Below are 17,686 nucleotides of genomic sequence, written 5' to 3'. Positions count from 1 at the left end.
CAAAATAAAACAGGAAATACTGAGATTGAAGTTAAAACACACAAAATATCAGCTAGGTAAGGAATGAGCAGAAGTGATTCAAGATTCAACAACGCAGGTATGGAAGTTTATCTTTCACTGGTGCATGGCACAGAAAAGAATACAATGCAGTACATAAGAAGACATAATATAATGTCAGTCATGCAATTTCTGAAAAATACAAAATACTGGTAATATTAAAAATTAAGTAAAAGTTGACCTGTGTTTTAAATAATCACGTCTGTAGCTGTGTCCCCATCCAGGGGCTGCATCCTTCGGAGGTTGCGTTTCAAGGCAGTTGACGAGTCTGTACCGCTCCGAAGGCCCCTTCAAACATGGCTGAGAAATGCATCCTTCCATTCCTGAGCCAAGAAGGATCCAATGGGTGGATCTTTACCTGTGCGGATGCTAACAAGCTAGTTATGTGGGTGGTCGACCTGCAGTAAGTGCAGCGGCTCAACGTAACAAATGATGCATAGGTACGAACAGGAAAAAAGCTAAATCTGAAATTCTCTGTAGACACTAGACCATTTCATCTCGGTTCGGCCTTTGTCGGCCCAGTTGACCGAACTGGGACACGGCCTAAGTGTCTCTCTCTCCCTTCTTTCCTCCCTCCCTGTCCTGCTACCTCTCTGTCTCTCTTCCCGTCTGTCTCTGTCTCTCTCTCTCAGCTTCCTCCCGTGCCTCACAGCGAACACTTGAAGCCCTCAGCGGCGCACGTGATACATTTGAAGACAGCCATAGTGGGAGGGGACGCGGCACATGTGCTGGATACAAAAACACACATAAACACACAGGCTTCCGTATGCACACACTGCCTCTCCCAGATTACCTGAACTATCAGAAGCTCTAAGAGGATTTTACCATGGGAGGGTGCTGCACTTGAATCGCATGCACCTGATGGCCATTGATCCACCCTAAGCTTGCACACTGTCACGGGCGTAGCTGTGAAAAAGCCTCTGACCTTCGCTGCTTCGTTTGAGGTTCTTCTTCTTCTCCTTCTTATGCTCGTTTTGATTTCAGGGCTTCAGTAAAATACTTTAAAATAGCACATAGCTGCTTATCTGAGTGACAAGAGGGAGTTGTTAGACAGAAAGCATCCAAACCCTAATCCACACGATCCTCTTTCAGTCAGATGCATTTGAAATAAATGTGTCCATAAACAGTGTGCTGGAGCTGTTAGGCTTATTAGCAATGCTGATGTGAGTGGAAGATTAGAAGGGGGGTGTTGTCTGTAATGGAAGAGACGCTTTAACAAGTCCCTCGGATATGTAGGATGATAAGCAAAAGGTTGCAATCAGCAAGCTGGCGTGTGAGAAAAACAGAATGATATAATATATAGTGTCGAGGGAGAGTAGGAAGCTCATCAGGTTTTAATTTCACGTGTTGTCTTTTTGTAGCAACCCAGGTTTTATTTAAATTTACTTCTCAGGCAAGATGTAAAAATAGGTAATTTGCGGTTTGACTCAGAGTCGGAAATATTATCAAGATATAACCGAAGCCTCTTGTAGAATATGTCGGTGTTAAGACAGTGAACTTGGACACTGATATTGACTTTTACTGAGGCTATAATAAAATATTTAGTAGTATTTCAGACAGGATTTGCTTTCTCATACTTCAACCTCACATATATTTTTTGGAAGGTAAGAAACATCTACTAAGGAAAAGACATCCAAGATAAGACACCTGTTATTGCGGCCTAGTGGTTAAACCATATATTTGGATTTTCTCGACGCCATCATTATTTTGTCGACTGGGTCAGAATGAGGCTAGTGACCCCCAAATCCAAAAATAAATAAATAGAAATAATGCTTTATTCGATTCTTTTCATAAATATTCAAAATTCTTTAACATTAGTGATTCAAGACAATGCAAATCATAACTATTATTTGTTATTTAGACCATCAACAGCTCAACTGTGTGTGTGTGAGTGTGTTTAAGTTTATAAGAATACACCCAAAGTCTGTTCAATGACCTTGTGTATGAATTACATCTGAATTACATCATGGATTCATAGCTTCTACACGTATCTGATGTGAGTGTGTACTATGTGTTTTGGATACCACTCACTCTCTGTGCTGGATGAGGGATAAGCTTCTGGGAGCTTTCTCTCCCAGAGTCCAGTTTTGATTTGGTAATTATGCGTGTATTATATTTTCATCCCTGACAAATGGAGTTCTGCAGGTTCCCCGCTCGAGGCTGGAATCGGACTCATTTCTTTTAAGTTTAAGTGAGAAATAGCCGACTCGTGGCCATATTTGATTCATGCTTTCTATTCTACTTCATAAGTAAAGGAAAAGAAATTGTTTCATCACCATGTTGTGGAGGTAATGTAACAAAATAGCAAGCATATAAAGCTCATTTTCACAGAGATTTCTCCATCTCCATCTTTGTGTAGCTGGAATATTTTGTCTTTTCCTCCCAAGATGTTTCTCTGAGGAAACCAGGAGCAGCACACCTGACTGACAATCATCAGAAAAGGTGTTTTTTCTTTCCTTAGCACATTTTAATTAAGGCTGACATTAGCTAATTCACAACATGCTCTGTCAGTCTCTCCTGGGTCTCTCTCTGTGCTGTTTCATTTGCTGGTGTTGAGCCAATGTGTCTGCAATTGTAAGACCTGCGATGCTTTAACCACATCTGGACGCTGGTGGGACTTCCTGGCTGCCGGGCTATTATTACAGATGATCACTCGATGACAGCAAAATGTAAAGCGCGGTTTCGAGGGAGGCAGCGGCCTTTGAGCATCATTTTTGATTTGCTCGTACTCTGCTTTTCTTTTTTTTTTTAATTCCTCTGCTTTTTATCCTCTCGTGTCCCTCCTGGACCAGACTGATGGTGCGTGAGCCATCTGTTTCCAAATTCAGACGCATCCCGCCTGTTGGAGAATTAAAGGCTGCGGAAATCTTTTTGAAGCGGGTGACATTTTTCACTGCTCTGTTTACAAGAGGAGGCAAATGAAAGGCACAGACCAAAGGCTCTATATGAAACAAATTCGGTCGCTCTTAGATCCCCTATGTGCTATAGATGAGCTTTTGGAAAGATGCTACGGAACTGGCATGTGGTGGAGGAGATTTTAATTGCTCCAGAGAGATCGGGCTGTTGAGTCATCAAGCTGTTATTCAAATAAAACAGTTTTGCAATGTAAATATGTCAGATACATAATAAGCTGTTCTACATCATTTCAGATGCTCAGCTGTTTCATGTCTTTCCATCTGAGAGGGGTTTTTTTCTGTTGGGAAGGATCAAGAGACAGAAATAGAAAGACAGGCACGGAGGAAGTGAAGATGTTTTTTGTTTTTTTCTTGTAGAGAGGCACGCAGCAGGAAGCAGGATGCCGTCTCCTTGTCCGATGCCCTTGGAGTGCAGCTTTGTGGTGTGAACTCCCATAAGACCTCTCTTTGTTCTCAGAAGATGAGGGCTGGCAGAGTGTGACCGTGCACTTACCTGAAGCCAAAAGCAGAGGGAATAACACTTTTCTACCTCACAATGCTTAACTGCTCTTATCCCACCGTGTTCCTGGCCACAAACAGGCAAAGACGTCCTGGTGGAAATGGCTGCACACCTTCACACAAATGCAGAGAAACCAACTGTCAGTCATTGGTGGTAAGAAAAAAAAAGCCAAGTAGAAATCTGCGTGGGCAGAGACATAAATGGCAATTTGAATGTCAGATTTTCATCTTCTTTGAAAGCATAGTTTGGCATTTGCATCAAAGAAATGTGAGAAGTCTCTTAAAATGGAAAAGCGCAGCACTAATTATTGAGATTCATTTAGGAGCTGTGACACAAAAAATATTGAAATATTGATTAAGGCCACGACAGAAAAATCAATGCCAGATTAATTACCCTGCGGCCCATAAATGACAACACTGTTTTGTCCCATTTGCATATCACCTTCATGAGAGCCTTGAATCTCTGTCAGTGACGGGCAGCCAACAATAACACATCAGTGTGTCAGCTAATAAAATCCAGTGAAAGGTAACAAGAGTAAAAAAAAAACAACCTTGTAGATAAGACGGAATATCAGCCAGAAAGCAACGTGTCCTATATCCTGTGTCCCACATCTTTCTCTCAGAGGAGCAGGGGTAGATAACACAGAGCTGAGACCGGAAGGCAGATGAGACAGAAAGGCAAAGGCCACTGTGGTGGACACGCACGGCAACAGAGCTGTATCCTGACAAATCTCTCACTGTGACCAGCAGTGTTCCAATTATCATTAAGGCTATTTTTATTAAAGTCACCCCAAAATACTTAATTATTCTTACCCCACTTTGATGTTTGAGCTTTTATGTGCTCGCCTTAAATATTTGTTCAACACGTACTGTACAAGCATGATTTTGTGATGTTGCAGTTTATCAGCCAATCGTTTGTCAAGACACAACTTTCAAAAGTGTAATGAGGAAAATTCAGCAGTCCCATACACAAAAATTTGACTTTTCAGTTCAGTAGGAGTCATCTTTTGCAGTGAGAATAAAAATGCTGTGTTCATTGAGGAAAAAGGAGTAGATGTAATTAAGTATGTTTGATGAGGTTACATTACTTTTTAGTGGCAAATAAAAAACTTAGATATGAGACAAAAGTAATTACTTATATTTATCGAAAGACAAACCTTTACTTGTTTGGTCAATAAAATGTCAGAAAATTAAAAAAAATCCTGGTTACAATTACCCAAAGCCAGAGAAGACACATTTAAATATTTATTCTGTTCGACTAAATGTCCAAAACCTGAAAGTATCCAGTTTACAATCGTTTAAAACAGAGAAAAGCAGGAAAAGATTCACATATGAGAAGCTGGAGAAAGAGAATATTTGTTATTTTTACTTGATTATTGATTTAAACAATCAATAGTGAATCGTTTCAATGAGGGATGAGGAGCATGTGTAAGTTTAAGAGTAAGATTTTAATAAGGAACAATAGTTTTTTTTGGAATAAAAACAAATGAGACACAAATAATCACTCAAAGATTATTTTTAATATCTTAATATAAGTCTGAAGGTTGTTTGCTCAGTATATAACTTTTCAGAAAATAGCAAAAAATGCCCCGAAGAAGAAGAAAGTCGAGAATGTGATGTTGAAAACCCAAAGGAATTGAGTTTACAATAGAACAAAAATAGAAAAAGGCAGAAAAAACCTTCATACTTTAGAAGCTGGGTCCAGAGAATTGGTTATTTTTGCTTGAATTGATTTAAACAAACAATAGTGAAAACTGCAGCGGATCGATTTGCTGACAACTGATAAATCGATTCAGCTTCATTACAGAATAAACTGTGCCAGAGAAATAATTTACCATTTCTCCCTTTTCGTCTACCTGTCCCAGTAAAGCTGAGTCAGACCAGGGGAAGCTTGACTCAAACAGCTGAGGGAAATAAAGGGAGAGGGGGAGAAGGGACAGAAGGCTTGTGAGTGTACTGGTAGCATGGTCGAGTGCTGGACTTTGGCACAGGCCATCCATCTGTCACTCTCTTACACCCTCCCTGGCACTGACAGGTCATGGCAACGACAGCCTGTGACGGATGACTAATCTTCCCCTGGTAATGAATGTGACACTGTCCCCTGAATGCCAAGAGGGTGCTGATGGTGAAGGTGCATTGGCAACGAGGACGCTCATATGATGAATGGTATGCAAGCGTGTTAGCCCCAGTGTGTGTGTGTGTGTGTGCCAAGTGGGCTACAGAAGCTGCCAGTTCAGGGAGAATCTCCAGTGAGAATATCATGAATCATGGTCTGCAAACATTGATGTACTGCCTCCTTCCCCCTGTGTTTGTTTGTGAGTGAAGAGGGGGAAGGAAAAGAAAGAGAGCATAAATGAATCAGTGCATGTAAAAAATTAGATTTGCACATGGTGTAATGATGGAAACATGTCATGTGTAGGTGGAAATTCATTGCTGCTGTGGATGATGTATGCACTGTCCTGTTCAGACTGGTGGAGCCAGCAGCACCAGTCAAATCGTCTTGACTGTGTGTTGAGTAGCTGAGACCTGTCTTATCTTCACCTCATAATGCGCAGGCGTGATCCTATCTGAGCCCAGCGAGAGGAAAAAAAAACTGTTTCCATCTGAACTAGACGTCGTGTGCGCTGCGCTTCTGAGACGGATGCTGAGTTTTTGGAGGATTGTATGTTTATTTTTGCGTTTCGTGCGTAAAGACAGCACAGACATGAATGCTTCTTCGCTCGCTGATCTCGCCGAGCTACACGATCCAACCTGTGGATAGTGTGGAACGCGTCTGTGGCCACCTCCGGGACACTCTGCCTCCTCCACCTCCTCCAGCAGCCCCGCTGTGCGCGTCTTCCATCCGCTTGGCTCCGGTCTGTGTCTCGTCGCGGGACCCGGCGTTCCCTTTCACCCCACAAGCGGCGAGGCAGGTATTCAGTTTATGAATGGCACTGGCATGGAGGAAATACCGTTTCAGAAAGTCAAAACCAGGCGGAAGAGAGGTCACTGCCCACCGAGTGTCCCCCTAACCACCATCGCATGCGAGGACGAGTTCGACTGCAAGGAGCTGGAGTCCCTCTTCCAGAACTACAACCTGAAGCTGGAGCAGACGTCCACCCTCAAAGCGCTGGCCGTGCTCATCTTCCTGTCCTCCGCACTGGCCGTGGTGGAGTTGCTGTCCGGCCCCAGCCTCACCATCTCCAAGGGGTCCCATCCGGTGCACTGTGTCATCTTCGTCTCCTTGTTCATCGTAACCAACGTCAAGTACCTGCAGGTGACTCAGCTGCAGCAGATCGTTAACCTGACGCTGCTGTTCGGCTTCACCTTCTCCTTCCTCTGCTGCCCCTTCTCCCTGGGCGCGATGGGGATGGAGCCGCCGACGTCCCCGGAGCAGGGCATGTGGCAGCTCATCCTGGTCACCTTCGTCGCCTACGCGCTCCTACCTGTGCGCACGCTCCTGGCCGTGGTGTTTGGAATAATGGTCTCCATATCGCACTTGATTGTGACGGCCACTTCTGTCACCGTGAGGACGCAGAGGCTCTGGAGAACGGTACGTGCACGTTGCCTTCACACTTTCCCCCAACAACCACCATCATGATTCCAGAGGCACATACTGGGTAATGTGATAATAATGATACAACACAGGCCCATGTAGGCCAAACACTAACAGTTCAGCACCGAGGACAGCTCCCTTAAAGGGATTTGCATAGGATTGAGTCACATTTGACAAAAGTGCAATTCTGCCACTACCTGTTTGGGTTACAAGAATATAAATAATAACAAACTTTATTTACATAGCACCTTTCAAAACACTGTTACAAGGCACTTCAGGAGTTAAAGATAAATACAATTGAAGGGAAACAAATAGGAAACAGTTGCAAACATTAGGAAACTGAAAACTAGTTTATCCAGACTCACTGGTTCTTGTTAAACTACGCAAATTTTTATATTTTAGCAACTTGGTTTTGACTTGTGGTAAACAAAAATGAGACTGTGTACATTTCTGCTTGAAGACTTTTTCCTAAAATTAAAAACATTCCACCTGGAGGGGATTTAACGAAGCTTACTAACTGAGTTTAGTGATAGTGAATTTCTCTATAGGCCATAGCTGTGACGGTGCATGCAAACCATAAACCTGTAGCCTAGGCCCAGACAGGAAAACAAACAAAGAACACGAGAGAAAAGATGCATGCACAGAGTGTTCTCTTTGCCCACGACTGTTTCCCCGGGGATATGATTCAGCCCTAAAGGAACAGCCCAGGAATGAGAACCACAGTGACATCTCACAAGCACCATGCAGAAGTAGGGCAAATCCGAGGGGTGCACACACACACACACACACACACACTATATACTTCAGTCATGAAAAAGAGGGCAAACTCATGCATGTCATTCGAGAGCCAAATTGGAAACTGGTGCATCACACTCTGTACATTTCTATCTTCTTCTGTCACAGCGAAACACACACACAGACACACGTGTACACACTCACATTTCCGACTGTCATCAGGTGTGAGGGAGGGAGATATGTCACATCAGTCAAACCCTCCAGGGGTAATGGAACATATCGGCCTCCGTGCACCATATGACGGGAAGATGTGTGCATTTCTTGGAAGCGAAATTGAGGTTTGATCAGTTCATCACTCCCTAGCCCGATGACAGCGTACATTCGCAGAGGAGATTGTTTTGCTGTACGCAAGCAATGAGATACCTGCATAGCCACGTGAAGGACAGTGTTAGCTGTACTACCAGAGATAGCTAATCCATTAAGCTTAGAGATGAGCTGTGCGGCATGACCCTGTGCAACCCAGGCTAGCAGCAGCCACCCACCAAGGTCCCAGGCACTCAGCCTTGCAGTACTGTCTGCTCTCATGGCTCAATCTCTCTCAAATGTCTTATCACTGACGCAAGTGTGGAATATAACTTGGAAAATAGGTTTTTGAAAGTTTCTCACACAGTTTGTGGGCATGTTCTGTAACCGCTGCACATGTTTTAAAAGTGAACGTGTCACTTTTCAGTGGCCACATTTCACTGAAAAACCAAAGAGCTTGAAGTTGTGATATTCTGTTTAGTTTACAAGATAGAGTTTGAACAGTGAACACATTTTGTTGTTTTTGATTCCAAGCACATTTACATCATATAAATCCAATAACATCTATAAACTAAGTAATGAGTCTCAGGGAGTTTGGCTTTTATAGTGTATCAACTACAACAGTGATAACAGGCCCATTAAGTTAAAGCCCTGTAATATGAAATATTCCACCTTAACACAACTTGAGAAGTAATTATTTTGCACTATAAAAGTTAATGAAAAGCTTGTAATTCCTTCACTGTGTCAAGCTATGGAGATCTATCTGACCAAAAGTGAGAGAGCTGCGAGAGCGAATCCACTGCAATGAGGTCAATGATTGCCATCTGACGGCAAATTGGGTTACGACTGCAGATAAGCAGAGGAGTGAGTGCTTCACACCACTTAACTCAGACGTCTACATTTACTTACTGGAGGCTACAGGGTAAGTTGAGCGTCATTTCAACATGTTGACGCATGCCAGCACTTCTGCCAAGCGCGGCGTCTGACTGCTGCCAAAAACACTGTCTTTCCAAAGCATTCCATTATTCACTGCCCTGGAAGACACGTCTGACTGTGGCATGAGATGTTTGCTAAACCTATCACATGACAGTGTATTTATGATGCTCACTGAAACAGAAATGCCACGAAACTCCCCCTGCATGCTCTTTATAAGTAAGGCACAATGCATTTTGTTATAGTTTCTCTTGACGTCAAATTCACTGAAGAAAACACAAATGATTAATGGCCAAAGATATGAAGAGAATGGATTCCTTTATTTTTTATGAATGGATAATTATTGCCCAGGGTGCTTGTGTGCATGTTAGAGGTGAACATAGAGGACCTAGTTTGGTTTGTACACAAAGTCCCAGCCAGTCAACCTCGGTCAAGTGGGGGGGGGGGAGCTATTTTTTTTCTCTTTGTGTCCTGCACAAGGTTGCGGCAGTCATGCTGCTGTGCATCTGATGTGATGGATGAACCAGAGCACGGCTTCTGAAAAAAAGTTTTAATGTCACAGGCGCCGAAAAGAGAGAAATATTACGGCCATCCTCACTCTGACCCATCTCGTCTGTGTGAGGAAGTTTGTTGCAGTTGTTACGTGAAGGAATCAAAGCTGTTAAAGTACAATCCGTCATTAGAATGGCTTTATTTAGCTCATGCATGCTCAATAGATAGGAAAAGAAAGAACTAAACACTGAGACTGTTGAATTTATTTGAGATTTAGTTTAGTTTAGTTCACTGTTTTTCACAACGCAAAAGCAGGAGGAAGAAAATCTTATACTAGCTGCCCCTTTCCTATTTATACCATAACATACATACAGATGACTGTCCATTTTTGTAATATTTTTACCAATCACATGACAATTCAATAATACATTTATCAATAGCCATAATCTCATCATAAATATAGCGATAACTATATAGGGGTTGATTCGTTTTTCTTTGTAGATTTAGATTCTTCGTTTTCACTCCATCAACAGAAACACCTGATCTGCTTGGATGTAGCGTGTGCAAATGGATGTTTGAAATCATGCTTCTTTCTGTGATCCATGTCATTCGATATGAACGTAAACGGCTTCTGTAGGTTTTCAGGGAGCACTCCATTTCTAGCTTCACACATAACGAATAATATTATCAAGCCGACTAAATCCTTACGTTTCAACACGTGTGACTTGAATTGGTAATAGATACATTAATAAGTGAATATAAATGCATAAAGAAAAAACTATTTGAAAGATATACAAGGCACTGAGGCTGTTTAAAAGTGCATGAATTAATAAAATATGAGGAATTTATAAGACAGAATTAATTGAACTTACGCCTCTTCAGGGCTTGCTTGGGTTTCCTAAATCCTAGGGACACGCTTTTAAACACACTTACGAATGTGCACGTGTTATCATACACATTACACATAGGAATGTGTTGTGCAACAGTACACACAGCTACGTGTACAAATGTAGAATAGCATTCAATTGACATGGTCCTTATCAAATTTACATATATTTATTTCACTGGATATTTCCAAGCACATGTATTCTGTATTTAAAGGGACACATAGGAAGTACAAAAGTTAAGTCAAACTACTAACAGTACATTCATAGCAGCTCTTATTGATTTACCTGTGTGTGTGTTAAACAACTACACTGACGAGTTTAAACCATGCATCATGTTTTTTTTTCCTGTTTGCAGTTGGTTGCCAACACAGTCCTCTTCACCAGTGTCAACCTGTCAGGGCTGTTTGTGCGCATCCTGACAGAGCGAGCCCAGAGGAAGGCCTTCCTTCAGGCTCGCAACTGCATCGAGGAGAAGCTCCAAATGGAGGACGAGAACGAGAAGCAGGTACAGGCCCCTGTGCACTGCTGAAAATTAGATAAATTAGATGTGTGTGTGTGTGTGTGTGCGAGTCGTTGCGACACATTATTCATTTCTGTTAGATTTCATACCTTTTTGTCTGGCACATTCCTTATCGCTACTAACACTTAGTCCTCTGCTGCGTTTGACAGTATAAATGTATATTTAAACTTTCTTTATCTTTCCCTTTCTCTCTTTCTCCCTCTCTCTACCACACCCACACACCCTCACACACACACACACACACACACACACACACACACACACACACACACACACACACACACACACACACACACACACACACACACACACACACACACACTCAGGAGCGCTTGCTAATGAGTCTGTTGCCCAGGAACGTAGCTATGGAGATGAAAGAGGATTTCCTGAAGCCCCCAGAAAGGATCTTTCACAAAATCTACATCCAGCGCCACGACAACGTCAGGTAGGCTCCTCTCACCAACCCAACACAACTGTGAACCAGTCACAGCGATATATTGACTTAACTGATGGTACTTTTAATTAGTTGCATTTGGGGAGATACTCTGTTCCCCTCGTGGGATGATTTCCATCTGAAATAGTGGAATAAATGCTGTCTGAGCGCATTACAGTGCATGTTAAAAAGGAGCTGTATACTTGAGCTAACATGTCCTTGGGAAAGAGCACTGAAGGCCACACAATATAGTGTGATCCGTTCCAACAGTAACCTAAAACACTAACATGGCCCCAGGCTGCAGAATCTGATATATTTAATTCTTCACACTGAACATCAAGGGCTAGTCCCTGACACACTTGTTTATTATCAGTCCAGATAAGACTGAAATTATGGCAAAGAGGTTTGTTTGCTATGGGTGGAGCATTCTGGAGAAATAGAGTAATGATGTATGGGCTTCAAGGAACTAATCCAACATCCGCTGGTGATGTCAAGGTCAAAATCTGCTCATAATTTTTGCTGTGCTACGGCTATTGTGCCAGTTGTGCACATGCCAACTTCTGGGCCATCATCTCCCAGCAGCCCTCAGGTGCTACGAGGTTTATACCCGAGTTTCTCCCGATGAGACGTTACAGGATCTGCTTTCTTCAGCCCCTAGCTGAAACAAAGTGAAATTGAAGCTTTAGAAGATGTAACTGGTAACTTATCACTGGGTTCAGTATATCCCCACCTGGGGGGGGTGGCTGCTTGGTGGTGTGGTGGTTATAGCACTGTCGCCTCACAGCAAGAAGGTTCTCGGTTTGAATCCTGGGGTATTACTGTGTTGAGTTTCCTTACCTGTGGTTGGATGGGTTTTCGTCCTCTCAGCATTCTTTAACGACTGATTTCACGACGCAGACTGGGGTTAGGTTCATTGGAGACTGAGTGTGAATGTTTGATTTGTCTCTGTATGTCGGCCCTGCAACACGCTAGCAGCCTGTCCACTGTGAACCCCGCCTCATGCCGTATGCCTTCTGGGATTGGCAGCAGCTCCCCCCATGGCCATAACAGAATAAGCTGTATAGATAATGGATGGACGGATAGATGTACATTAAAATTATGGTATTGCTGTAACTAATCCCAGTGAAAGTCCAGCATTCAAAATATGATGAAGAATATTAGCTAAATACATCAGTGGTAAAATTCCTCATTATGTGTACTTTATTAAGAACCACACCTCTTATTGTTATAATAACAGAATTTATTATATTACTTTATTATTATGACTTCCATGCATTTGCATTTAAGGAGCATTTTAATGTCATAACCAGTAGAGAGGGAACTAACACTATACTCTATGCTGTACTATATTATACTATACTATAATACTGCAATATTATAATGTACTATACTATATTATAATATAATGTACTCTACTCTACTCGACTCGACTTTACTCTACTCTACTAGACTGGACTACTAGAATAGGCTGCTAGACTAGACTCTACTCAACAAGAGTAGACTCTTCTAGACTAGACTTTACTCTACTCTACTCTACTCGAATGGACTAGACTAGACTCTACTCAATTAGACTAGACTAGATCTCTACTCTACTCTACTCTACTCTACTCTACTCTACTCTACTCTACTTACTCAGACTAGACTAGACTAGACTAGACTAGACTAGATTATACTCTACTCTACTCTACTCTACTCTACTCTACTCTACTCTACTCTACTCTACTCTACACCATTCTACTCTACTCTACTCTACTCTACTCCACTAGACTAGACTAGACTAGACTCTACTCTACTTGACTAGACGAGAATACACTATACTAGATTCTACTAGACTAGACTCTACTCTACTCTACTCCACTAGACTAGATTCCACTAGACTAGACTAGACTCTACTCTACTTGACTAGACGAGAATACACTAGACTAGATTCCACTAGACTAGACTCTATTCTACTCTTCTCTACTCTCCTCTATTCCACTAGACTAGATGAGACTAATCCAACTGATTCTGTGTTCAAAATCTGAATCTGCCTGTAGTGAATTATAAAAGTAAGACTATTTTTTATTTAAATAGAAGTGGAGGTACAGGTTTGAAGTTGCACCAAATGGATATACAAATGCAAATACAATGTTTTGCTTGGGTACAGTATTTGGTCACAGTCCACCAGCGCACGTCTGAACCTTGCTCCTGCTGTTTTTCCTCTTGAGTCCTGCAGCTGTAAATTAGCTGTGATTGACCTTTAAGCCCTTTGTCAGAAAGCTGTTAACAGTACGCTTGAAAACATGGAGTCACCCTGCTTCTCCATCTCTGAATCTGAATTTTTCTTTCAGTTCTTCTTCTTCCTTGTCGACCCTTTTTCGTCCGTCTTCTGCTGTGTTGCTAAATCTCCCTTATCATGCTCCAACAGTCCCTTGTTTCCTTTTATTTTCTTATCTTCCCCTCTTCCTCCTCTCCTCTGGGTTCTCGGAGCAGCAGCAGGGAGGCTGGAGCAGGAGAGTTTGCTTAGCCTCAGGATTAAGTTGCTACAGGAGATTAAATGCGATGGAGACTAAATTTCGGTTGCATAACGCTCTGAATATATGTGTGTCTGTGTGTGTGTTACTGTGTGTGTGTGTGCACGTTCGATGGTTAAATATGGACACATCTCACCGGAGCTCTGCTGATTGCTTTTGTGCCTTGAACTCCTTTAGATAGCGCCACCCTTTGAGTGTGATCTAGACTGGATGCAGACGTGATTTATGTGATTTGGGCGGACTGTAATTAGAAAGTAAACAGTGTGCAGCACAGTTTTCTTCATTATGTTGTGAGGCCGTGGGCAGTGTGTGATCAGATTGTAGAGACCAGCCCGGGGAATATTGTAGTAATCAGTCACCAAAAAAAGGAATATGACTCCAAAGTAATAATCAAGTTTAATGAGACATATGAAATATATTAGAAGCCTGTACTGACATAATCTTTCATTATTTCACATTTTCAAACCTGCACTTATTATTTTTTTCTTTCTAAATTTATCAAATAAATAGCAATTCCATTATTTATATGTTTAATAGTGTGAAAACAGTGATGAGTTATGAGCCTCCACTGTTAAACATCCATAATAATATCCTCTAATTTAAATGCTATTAGATTTATAATCAATTATATTCTTATTATTATTCTTATTATTGTCTTGAATACAAGTCTAATTTTCCCCACTTGTACGTGTTTTTTAATTAATTTCCATCATGTCTGTGTATGTAATTTCATTCCACCCTCTCATATGTTACAGCAAATACATATATAAGACGGATTTCAAGCAATAAAGGCGCTTTCAGGTAGATAAGTATAATATTGCTCAGTTGACATTTGATGTAGGAAGCTTTTAAAGGCTTTTATTGCATCAGGTAAATAATTCTGATCAGGAGACTGGGAGGAATGATGTCCTGAAAGAACAGAAATGTCAGAATAATAAAAAGAGAAATCCACAAATAGGAGGTTTCATGATGTTTACAGATTTTCATTCACTCCAAAGAAATAGCAGTTTATCCTTCAACAGTATGTTGCGAGCATCTCTTCTGCATGACCCCCTTTATTGGCCGTACGTCGGCACATCCACTGCCCACGTCCTGCAGCTCCAGAGGGGCCCATCCAAACTTAACCTTTGAGTTGCCGTGCGGCCTGTAGTCCTCCTCTATGTGATTAAATTCAAATCAAGTTTCACCAAAATAGCTACAGTAATGCCCCCCACAGAGGGAAACGGGAGATTATCATAATTGGGGGAATAACTTTCCTCAAATATGTGCCAGTGGAGAGGAAATTATGTACGAGGGTGTGAGGGAGTTCGAATTAGACGATATTAGATGCCAGACAAGTTCTAGTTACCACAGGAATAATCATGTTTGTGTTGCGTGGCCTGTTTTTTGTGAGCTGCAGTGCTTTGTCTGCCGGAGATGATGAGTTTAATGAGTTGAGGGAGGAGGTTTTGACCTCGAGCAGCGAGTGTGTGACCGAGCAGCAGGTCTGGTCGGAGGCTGGAGAAACTTATAGCTGTTGCCAAGAATGCTGCTATTGATCGTTTTGAAGATTTTGCCGGAGGACGTTCCAAATCAGAAACTGAAGTTCCCCGATGGAATCTGAAAACACACGTGCAATGAAAGTGAATCAAACTCGACTGCAAATTTCATGTCTAATATCTACATCAACCTACACAACGTCCACTGGTTTATTTAAAGTGTTAACAAATATAAACACCGCATGTTCCCCACGCAGCCCACACTCTTATTACCGCCGCCAATTGGACGTCTGCGGAGGTTTTCCTCTGTGTTTCTTTCTTTCTTGTTTGTTTGGTTGCTATTAGGATTAAACAAAAACTACTCAATCGATTACCATTACCATGTGGAGGGGTGGGGCATGACCTAAGGAAGACCCTGTGAAATTGGAGCAGGTCCAGTTAATTTTCTTTAACATTGCGAAATATTTCAACATATTCATTGATTTCATGCTTCTCGATGAAAAAACCAGGCATATTTAGAGGAGTGACATCTATGAGTGTGTGAATTTGGTGCAGATCCACATAAAAAAAACGGATGTAGACAATTTAAACGTGTTAATAAGGGGACTGTTGGGCCTGGGGGGAGGTAGGCGCTTTACTGTGTGACTTTCCAGTTTATATTTGTGTTTATAATTTAGTTTTCCTGTCTCTGCACACGTGGAAATGATTATAAATTACCCAAAAAGCTTATGTCTGGATTTATGAACTTTAATGATGTGCTAAGTGGAACAAGTTGCTCATGTTGTACTTTATCATAAACTTCTTTATGAGCTGAATTTGCAGTTACCAGCATCTTTCAACACACATCACATGCTGATCGCTAGACTTTTCACTAATGCTCCGCTGTGTTCGCCACCACAACAACATGACGGTAGATTTCTGTATCTTTGTAAAAAGCCAGAGCTGAGGAATCTGTTCAAGTCTTTCAATTACTCCTCATGCATCTTCAATGCTGCATCAGAACACAGGCCTGGACTTTGAATCAAGCAGCGCTGTCGTGTGCTACTGGTTGAAAGGAGGTAAACACGGCCCAAAATAAACTGACTGTGGTAAAGTTCACTTAAGGTCACGAGACACTGGCACCGTGCACTCAATGGGAAGCTCCTCTGCAGCGAGTCGCGGCTGGTTTGTGTTTCGTGCACAAGCCACACGAGCAGCAGGAGCCTCAGTCGTGTAAAAATCCAAAAGCTTTTTCTTTTTTTTTATTATCTCAAAGAAAATTTCTGCCTAAATCCTCTGACAAAAACAAGCGTCCTTCAATCCTCTCTGTGCCACATTGCTGGCATCTGTTAGAAGCCATTGTTGGAACACATCACAGAGAGATGCAGTGTACTGTAGCTACACTACTCCAGGCACACGCTGTAAAGCTACTGAGCCTAATTCAGAAAAACTGTGATCTGACACAGTTACCATTGTTTTCAATAAGCAGAAGTACAGTCCTCTCATTTTAATTGCCACCAGTTTAAGTAAAGATACATGGCTTCAAACGCAGTGGTCGGCACTGTCGCTTCACAGAAAGAAGGTTTGAATCCCAGTAAGGTCTGTGTGGAGCATGCATGTTCTTCCTCCAGGTTCTCAGGCGTCCTCCCACAGTCATAAGACTTGCAGTTTAGGGTTAGGTTGATGAGAGACTCTGCATTGACCATAGGTGAGAATGTGAGTGTGAATAGTTGCAATGAATAAAATATGTTTCTTGTAGTAAACTCTTGTAGCAAACGAAAAAGAAGGTGAAGTAAATAACATCTTTAAACAAAACTCGGACATTATCTACACTATACTACTATACTACTCCTAAATGATTGTTACAAGTGGGACAGTGAAATGATGAATATTTCTACCAGCTTTTGCGCTTTTACATTTCAAACATACTGGAGACGTGAGGGTGACATTTTTATGGTTTATTCAAGAACAATAACAGAAAAATTAAACTGTAATTGAATCAGAGTCAGGAGCGGTCGTGAAATAAAATTAGTTGTGTTACTTTAAGGGATTAAATAACTGGGCATGTGTTGTGTAGGCTGATCACGAAATCAATTTGTTGTTTATCTAGCTCTTTGGTCTGTTGTTGAGTAATTCACTGCACAAATTCAAGACGCTTGGGCTGTATCTATATTCTCCCATGAGGTGTTTTATTTATACCCACCGATCTTAAACACATTACACTGACACAGTATTTATCGTCCCAAATATTTGTCACCCGCAGATGGCTGCAGGTTGAAACATTTGCACGAGTCGAATCCATTGCCCCTCGTTACGGTGACATCTGCGAGACAACAAAATGACATTTAACAGCTCCCCCATACAGATCCAGCACTCTGTCGCACTGTGAAAACTGCAGCCCACATGAA

The 17,686-nt window shown here is 41.8% G+C and overlaps 1 protein-coding gene across 2 annotated transcripts in view; it reads left to right on the top strand.

Moving 5' to 3' along the window:
• The first annotated feature begins 5,875 nt into the window (after window positions 1-5,875).
• The window catches only part of LOC118118137 (adenylate cyclase type 1), a 36,574-nt gene continuing 24,763 nt past the window's right edge, over window positions 5,876-17,686 (top strand). The window contains exons 1-3 of one of the 2 annotated variants that reach the window (XM_035171050.2): window positions 5,876-7,002; window positions 10,711-10,860; window positions 11,202-11,320. In XM_035171050.2, coding sequence (XP_035026941.1) covers window positions 6,394-7,002; window positions 10,711-10,860; window positions 11,202-11,320 — 878 coding nt within the window. In that variant the 5' untranslated portion in view covers window positions 5,876-6,393. The remainder of the gene's footprint in view (window positions 7,003-10,710; window positions 10,861-11,201; window positions 11,321-17,686) is intronic. The other variant, XM_035171052.2, reaches the window with a different exon arrangement.

The sequence above is a fragment of the Hippoglossus stenolepis genome, chromosome 11, assembly GCF_022539355.2.
Source record: "Hippoglossus stenolepis isolate QCI-W04-F060 chromosome 11, HSTE1.2, whole genome shotgun sequence".
In the NCBI taxonomy this organism is placed as follows: domain Eukaryota; kingdom Metazoa; phylum Chordata; class Actinopteri; order Pleuronectiformes; family Pleuronectidae; genus Hippoglossus; species Hippoglossus stenolepis.
This window is presented reverse-complemented; position numbering and strand designations above follow the sequence as displayed.